Raw genomic sequence first — 8572 nt, 5'->3', positions numbered from 1 at the left:
GGGAGCGGCCTCTGCAGGGCCTGGGGCAGGAGCGGCCTCTGCAGGGCCCGGGGCTCCAACACAAGACTGGGTGGTGTATAGTCGGTACCAGAAAACATCCACATGACTTAGTGAGGGAAGGAACCCTGCACCGAGCAGTCCAGAAAGCTTATTCTCTGCAGTTACTTTGAGATCTGTTTCTGTTAAGTAGAAAGAAAAGTGTTGCTTTGCGTTTAGGAATTAGAAATGACTTAATCACTTAAGAACTTAAGTGACTTAAAAACACTGCATGACTGGAATTCATAAAGCCGTTAAACCAGCCGGGATTAAGGGACCAGGATATCCCTGATCAGACCCTTTTTTCCAAAAGGGGTGCGGGGGGATGCTGAAGCTGCACCTCAGGAAGGAGACCGTGCAGGCGAGGCTTAGGGCACAGTCTCTTAGCAAGACCCCACGTCCCACCAGGAGTGGTGACTGGCTCTTCTGAGAAACGCATTTGCGACCTCGTATCCATTACAGACAAGGCTAGCGTCAGTGTGCTGTCCCGTGTATCTCTTCATTCCCAACTGACAGTTTCTGCAGGTAAATTCCTGTGAGTCAGGCTGCCGTGTGAGAGGGTGGTGGGTCACGCCGCCGTGTCTGACTCCTACGTGGCTTTCTGGAAAAGCCCCTGTTCGTCTCATTCCAAGAAAAAGGGCGTATATGTGGGGGCCTTCAGAAGGTTTGTACACATTGGTACTATGAAAAACTATGTATGGATTTATCCATTTTTTGCACCAAAATAAACACATACTTTCTGTTTTGAGAGAGAGAGGCATTTTCGCTGTAGGGTATGTGTGCTCGCCAGAGAGACAGAGAGTGGGAAGTCAGCCCCCCACGGGATGGCCGCTCTGTAGTCCCTTCTCCTCCATTCTCCTCTCGGAATTTTGGGCACCTACGCTCCCAATGGGAATTTTAAGTTGCCAGGTCCGGGACTCGAACTGTGGTCAACTACGTGGGAGTCCAATGATGTAACCTGTGCCATTTGCTGGTCCCAGTTAAACTCAAACTTCAACTCCATTTTACACAAGCTCTTCAAAGTTCCTTGTATCATGAAGGATAAAAGGTGTAGGCCCCAGACAGATTTTTTTTTTTTTTTTTTGGCACAGGGCATGTGCATTCTCAGAGAGAGACAGAGAGGGGAGAGAGAGAGAGAGAGAAATTACCCCGGGGGTGGGGGGGGATACCAATGCTGCAGTCTCTTCTCCTCCATTCTCCTCTTGGGATTTTGGATATGCACACACATGTGCTTAGCATGTTTTTCAAGCTACCAGGTCCAGAACCATGTGGGATCCAGCTGCCTTAACCATCATATCCACCTGACTGGGCCATAAATTATTTAATTTTTTTTAGAGAGATTTTTTTTTGCTATACGGTATTTGTGCTTGCCAGAGAGACAGAGAGCTAGAAAGCGAGAAATCACCTCCCAGGGGAGATGGCCACACCGCAATCTCTTCTCCATTCTCCTCCCAGGATTTTGGGTATGCACGCACATGCATGAGTGTCAAGCCTCTGGGTCTGGGACTTGAACCGGGGTCAGTCATGTGAGGGTCCAGTGACTTAACCATCTTCTGGTCCTGGCCACATAAATTATTTTAATAACTATAGCTCAGATTATTTGAAAGCCTCATGTCTATTTAAAAGAGACCTTTCTGGTGGAGAAAAGGGGCAGTTCCCAAAGGTGGACGCTGCCTTGGTGCTGCGTCTCTCCTGGGAGGCAGAGCGCCTTGTGTGCGGGTTCCTGAGGAGGGCGCGGGGATAGAGCCTTGTGCCTGGGAACCGAGTCCAGGACCTGGGAGCAGAGAGGTCGAGGGGTCTCTGCTCCTTCACGGAGGCTCCCAAACAGAACCGTTGGCAGGATTTGCCGCTCACCCTGTGTATGTGGTGGCTTTGTGATATGTCACGCATCCCAGAGCAGCTCGTCCTGGGGCCTCGTAGACCAGGAGTCGCGGTTCTCTCCCTGTGTGAACTTTCAGCACGTGGTGCCCTCCCCTTCCAGGAAAGCCCACTCTGCCCCACCACTGCTCGAACACGGTGCAGACTTTGCCCCGGGCACGGCACGTGACACACCTGTCATCTTGCTCTTCCTAGTCCAACCATGACACTGTCTCAGCTCAGGTCTGCAGAGAAGAGTGGTTTCAGCAGTTACTGCGACCTCATCTTACCCTTCCCAGAGCTGGCTGGTAGTTACAGCAAGACATGAAAGGCTGCGGAGACCAAGGCCTCCTCACCGTGGTCTCTGGCCCCAGCCTTTGTGGATGCTGACAGGAGTCACTGCAGAAGAGATGTCTTTGTCCTCCGTAGCAAGAGCCCCAGGCCCTTTCAGACGCCGCCTGCGCTCCGTCTCACTTTGGCTTTTGCTCTTTGATCTCCCGTCACTGTGAGGAGCGTGAAAGTGGTTCTGAGGTTCAGTGAGCACTGGCTACCCACACGCCCAGCTCGGGGGCAGCCCAGAGCCTGCCACCCTGCCCTAGGCACCACAGCCGCAGCTGCCCCCACCGAGTGACCGTCCTCGGTAGCATCCTGGCAGACAGGTGCCCCTGTACTGGTCCCAACAGACTGAAGCAAGTCACAGCTCAGGAAGATCTGTTCTGCTTCCAGAAACACCCGCCGGGCAGCAGAGGTCTGGATGGATGAGTACAAAAATTTCTATTACGCAGCTGTGCCTTCTGCCAGGAATGTTCCCTATGGAAAGTAAGTGTGGCCTAGCCTTCTGCTTTCTGGGCATCTTGGTGGGAGGGAGGTGGGGGCAGAGGCAGAGTTGAGAACAGCCACCCACAGGGCACAGGGGCCCCTGCTCGAGGTCAGGTGGGGTGATGGCCCTGGACGATGGCGCAGGGCGAGGGGCTCTCCAGGGTATAGAGAGCCCCCCCCTCCAGGAAGTCTGCATAGGGTTGTGTTTTCCTCTCCAGCATTCAGAGCAGGTTGGAGCTCAGGAAGAAGCTGAACTGCAAGCCTTTCAAGTGGTACTTGGAGAACGTCTACCCGGAATTGAGGTGAGTCCCCCGGGGCCTGGGTTCCCTCTGTAGGGGCTTAGAAGCAAGATCAGAGAGGCAGTGGAGGCTCCAAGAGGGGACAGTAGCCCCGTGCTTGCCCACAGCTGTCTCTGAGCGCCCCGGGGCCTGTGTGCCTGGCCGGGGCTTCCTGCCTTCTCACCTGCTCCCCCGTTCTTCACAGACCTGGGAGTGATCTCAAGTTGTCACCCCAGTGTCACTGTTCCCTGTTGTAAGATGATGGGCTAGGTGACGCAGAGGACCAAGGTCCTCTTAGCCAGAGGACCCAGTGCTGGCCGGAGAAGGGACAGTAGGGTCACTCCTTCCTTCCTGGGCTGACACGGTGCTGCTGTCTCCTGGGGCTCTGACCGCGAGCCACCTCCTCTAGGCGAGTTCTGAGCATGCGTGAAGTGGGCATCACCGCATCGTGTCCCACTTGCCTCTGGGACAGGTGACAGTGGCAGAGACACTCTTCCGAGCCTCACTTCCAGCCACCCTCGTGTCTCAAGCTGATGTGTGCTCCAGGTCTGAGGGACCAGGTCACCTCAGCAGCAGCCATTGAACTGCCAGGTTGGGGATCCACGGGCCCGTCAGCCACGCTGTCCCCGAGGTTTCCCAGTGGCATACCGTCTCCTGCAGTGTGTCTGTGACGCAAGCTGCCCGTTACCGGGCTGCTGCCAGCTCCCTCCGAGCCTCACAGACAGCCCTCTGCGTGAAGTGACGTGGCCTTCAGGCTGTCCGCTCACTTGGCTCCATGGAGCGTCATGGCTGTTTTTGATGAGACACTGGTGACCCCTGCCTGGGGAGAAGGGGAGAGCGCAGTACCTTCCCATGAAGGACGACCTTTGCCAGAGATAGCGCGGTGACAGTCGCCCTACCTGGACCGAGGAGGGCCATCACAGCGGTACTCACTTCGTGTTTGTCACCACGTTTACCTGTGACTTGGTGCATAATGACACCAGACAGAGTGACATGTCGTTTCTCATCAAGGTTCCCCGGGTGACACTGGGCCTTGAGTCCACTGATGACTCCATCTCAGGCATCTGCCCACCCAGTAGCAGAATTTGCTGCCGCTGGCTGGGAGCGCCCGTGGGCAGGCCCGGGAGAGGCTTTGCATGAAGTGCGCTGGGTCTCCCCTGACCAGCAGGCGCTCGGCGGGGAGTGAGCTGAGGTTCAGAGGAGGTCCCACCGAGAGGTCGCACACTGGTGCCTGCAAGGGCAGGGCGCGTTTGGGGCTGGTCCTGTGCTCCTCGCCCTTCTGGTGGAGCCCACAGAGCTCTGCTCTATGACGTCAGGCACCTGCGAAGACACCCGTGTGCCCTTTGTACTAGACAAAGGTCAGACCCTAGTCTTGGGAGACTCGAGGCAATGGGATCTGATTGCATGGGTTGATTTCCTGAAGGACTCAACAGACTCACCTTGAAGAGTATCAGGAGCTTTTCTTCCCAGGAAAATGCTCTTGTGAAGAATGTAAAGACTGTTCCTCCAGCTCACACGCTCGAAGGGCCACAGAGCCAGAGCAGCAGACATCACAGGCCCCCCGGATGCTTGGGGCAGGAAGGGGTACCGCGCCCTTCCCCCTCGCTCCTGCTGCCTGGGATGAAGTCGCTGAGCACAGGGGTGGTGGACGGAGCAGGTCACGCGGAACAAAGCATGATCCTCACGTTGCTTTTCAGGGTCCCAGACCACCAGGATATTGCTTTCGGGGCCTTGCAGCAGGGCACCAACTGCCTCGACACTCTGGGGCACTTTGCTGACGGTGTCGTTGGCGTGTACGAGTGTCACAATGCTGGCGGCAACCAGGTATGTGTGCGTGAACTTGGTCACCGGCAGGCCCAGTGGGGACAGGGAGGGGCCCTGAGGTACCAGGTGGCCCAGCTGCCACCTTCCCTCTGTGCTGGGAGTTGGCCACGAGGAAGTGCCTGGCTCTTGCCTTCGGCAGCCTGCCAGAGTCAGATAGGACTCGGCCCACCTTGGCTGGAAATGCTGTGAGCAGGGGAGGCGGCTGGGCCGGAAAGGCCCTCGGAAAGCAAAGCTCGGGAGGAGGGGCCGGTCTGCCCTCGGGAAATAAGCCTGGCCCACGTGACAAGGGGCTGCGAGTTGCCAGTTCGTGGTGCAAACATCTGGATAAAACGCAGAAATGCAGATAATTCTCACGGGGCCCGACGAAGCTTCTCTTTGGCCTGTGGGTTACACCATGAGGGGCTGGCCAGACCTGTGCGGTCCGCAGACTCGGGTGCTCGGCTCAGGGATGTCCCCGAGACGAGAGCAGCTGTGGACACCGCCCTCCCCCTCTGTCCTCTTTCTCCTTTTGCTGTCACGTGGCCATTACCCGCACACGGGTTCCTCTTCCTGCCCCGCCACGTGTGCCCCCCTGACCCCTCAGTCCTCCCGAGGTGTCCACACCTGCGCTTGTGGAGCAGTTAGGGCTCAGCCGCCGGGACCTGGGCTGGAAGCCTGGTCTCCAGGAGCCCTGAGCACGCCAGAGACCAGCGAGCTGCCAGGATTTTCTGCGGGAGAGGTGGACAGGTCAGCTGGGGTGACACGAGGCCCCACTCACCAGCGTTTCTGATGGACGCCTGCAGGGAGAACCACCTGCTAGTCGGAATGTCCCAGACCCACACTGTCCTGCAGGGCATCGCCTGTGGCGCCAGAGCCCTTGAGAGATGCTGAATGTGAATCCAACTGGATTTTTAGTTCTGTTCTATTTAATGAGGTCACATGTGACGAGCCCACTGGCTGGTGGTTAGCACGTGGCCACGTCCTGAAGGTGACGAGCCTGCGAGGTGGTCCAGCCCGCACACTCCCACGAACAAGCCCTCTCCGAATGGTGGGAAGTGACACTTTTGGGGTGGCGTGTCCCCTGGACAAGAACCGGGAGAGTGCCTTTCCTGATGGGAACGAGGGCACAGTGCTTTGGAAGCGTGGGCAGTTCTCTGGGTCCCGGCTGAGCCTCCACAGACATGCGGGATACAGGGAAGTAAAGGGCCGTGCTTTTCAAGAGCAACCTTTATTTCACAAATTCTGATCATTAAATGCAGCAGAAGAACAGAGCAGCCCCTAGCTCTGCCGTCCGCACAGCGGAAGTAGCGTCTCTGGGACCGAGCATGGCGTCTGCTTAGATAAGGGAGTGCCCAGTGGTGAGGTCGTGGCACCCTAGACGTGACCTTTAACCGGTGTCACCATCCAACACGTGCTGCCAGGGACAGCCCTCCCCATGCCCAGGGGGCTCACCGCAGCTCCCTCGTAGCCACCAGCCCCTCTGCGTGCTGCTGTCTCACGCTCCAGGTGGGAGGAGGCCGGGTGGGCTTGTCCTGGGCCTCCTCCCCGTGCACACGCCTCAGCGCTTCTGTGAACCAATAGGAAGACAAGCCAGTTCCCCTCTGCGCACCTCAGGCTGCGCTTCGGACACCAGAGATGCCTTTCCCTCTGCACCGAGTGGGTCCCACTCCCCTCTGCACGGAGCGGGTCCCACTCTCTCTGCAGCCGCTGACACCAAAGCCCACAGTCAGCACAGACGCAGGCTGGGGCGGCCCCAGGAGGGGCTCCCCTTCTGATGCCAGTCACCAGTCACGAGTCACCCGGGCTTCTGGTCAATGGGAATTAAGCCAGGGTTCCCACAACCTGCCCTCAGGTGCAATCGTTCACTAGAACAGCCAACAGAAAACATGTACCTACTAGATTATCCACTTATCATCGAAGGGTAGACAGCTCAGGAACAGCCAGAGGGAAGGGGTGCAGGGGTCCAGCAGGGTGGGATCTCAGAGTGTCTGTGCCCGCTCGGGAGACATCTGTCAGCTCCTTCCAGGCACAGGGTCCCCAGCCTGGAAGCTCCCTCTACCCTAAGTCCAGGGGCCTTCATGGAGGCATCATCACACGGGTCTGCTCAGCCCGTCTCCAGAACCTCCCCTTCCCAGAGGATGAGTGGGGTGGGATGAGTTTGAACCTTCTCTTCATGGCTCAGTCTTTGGTGCCCAGCGCCCCCAGGACGCCCCCCAGAGCCAGCTCAGTGGAGTAAAAGGTGCCCTTTCATTCAGGGAGTCTCCAGGGCTTAGAGCTCTGTCTGGACCACACTCTGGATCGAAGTCCTCCTAGAACACACTGGCTCAGGAGGTTGCAGGGCTTAGGAGCTTCGCAGTCGTGGCAGGATACCCCTTCCCATGTCCCACGGTCCTAAAGCGTGGTTGACGTTGACATGTGTCAGTGCTTCTGCAGAGCCCACTGTGTTCGCCAGCCGTGTGGTGTGACAGGGTCATGGGGTGTTGGAGGTGGGACTCAGGCCTGGGCATGGCCCTCATGGAGAGGTCTGGTGCCAGAGCTGCCTGCCGGTGGAGTTGGGGGAAGAGGGCTCCAGGCCCCCTGGTCTGGGGCGCTGCAGGAAGCAGGCCGAGCAGGTATTTCTTCTCAGACTTTTCAGAGCCTTTAATAGACTCCTTGTGGATTTTCAGGAAATGCGGCACAAATTTAGTGCTTCCCAAATTTATTTGAACCAGTTTCCACAGAATTCCTCACAGAGTAAAATGTGGGAAATACTAATTAAAAGGTGAGAAGCCCAGGGAGGCCAGGAGGCTCACCCAGTTCTTGCCCAAGCCTTCAGGGAAGAGGACGCCAGCAGACGGGCGCAGGTCCCGCCCTCATGACTCTGTACCCTCTGTGCTCGCACAGCCTGTGGGTGCGCCCTCCCCCGGCGTTCACGGGCACCGGTGTCAACCTGGCACTCTCTTGCGAGGTGACATGTGGCATGGGCTTGTGTGCACGCAGCGTGTGGTGTAGTTTGCACACGTCGCAGTCCGCGTTCACATATGCCATTTCCAGACCACGCCTGCGTGCGCCCACTCCCTCTAAAGAAAGTGTGGGGGACATTGGTCCTCGCTGTCGCTCCGAGGGTGGCCCGGCCTGAGCTGCAGTTGTCACTGCTCTCGCTGAGTTACAGAAATGTGACTATGGTGCTCTGCATGCGTTGGGCTGCACACGTTAATGGCACCTGTCAAAGCATGTTTGCACGTCAGTCAGGAAACTCAAAGCCCGACTGTGAGGCTCCCTGCCTGCATCTGCTGATTCGAGGTCTGCTCCTAGCCACTAAGTAACGTGTCAGGCCTGCTGCGGTAGCCCACGCTGCTGCTTCATCCAGTGAGGCCACACGAGAGGCCCAGGTTCAGTTCCCGGCCCATCCTAAAACATGTGCCTGTGGTCCCAGCTGAGGTGGCAGAGACAGCACCATTATGGCATAGTTCTGACACACACACCCCAAAAAATAAAAAAGAAAACAAATAGACGTTTGCTGGTTTGGGTTGGCTTGGGGGTTCTGAACCCCAGGCCCGACTGTTGACTTCTCATGGCACGGCCCTTGAGGCCACCTCTGACGTGGGCGTTGTGTTCCAGGAGTGGGCCTTGACGAAGGAGAAGTCGGTGAAGCACATGGACCTGTGCCTCACGGTGGTGGACCGGGCGCCGGGGTCTCTGATAAAGCTGCAGGGCTGCCGAGAGAACGACAGCAGACAGGTGGGTCCGCGCGCCGCAGGCCAGGGCCCTCCCGCTGCGCAGCGTCCGCCACTGGGTCG

The 8572-nt window shown here is 57.6% G+C and overlaps 1 protein-coding gene across 1 annotated transcript in view; it reads left to right on the top strand.

The window, feature by feature from the left end:
- Nucleotides 1-8572, top strand: part of GALNT2 (polypeptide N-acetylgalactosaminyltransferase 2) — a gene marked incomplete at its 5' end in the record, with an annotated part of 99837 nt that overhangs the window by 86697 nt on the left and 4568 nt on the right. The window contains 4 exon segments of the mRNA XM_014586829.2: nucleotides 2620-2712; nucleotides 2931-3014; nucleotides 4688-4814; nucleotides 8394-8513. Of these exon segments, the coding sequence (XP_014442315.1) occupies nucleotides 2620-2712; nucleotides 2931-3014; nucleotides 4688-4814; nucleotides 8394-8513 (424 nt within the window).

Source organism: Tupaia chinensis, unplaced genomic scaffold (genome assembly GCF_000334495.1).
Source record: "Tupaia chinensis unplaced genomic scaffold, TupChi_1.0 Scaffold000161_3, whole genome shotgun sequence".
NCBI lineage: Eukaryota > Metazoa > Chordata > Mammalia > Scandentia > Tupaiidae > Tupaia > Tupaia belangeri.
This window is presented reverse-complemented; position numbering and strand designations above follow the sequence as displayed.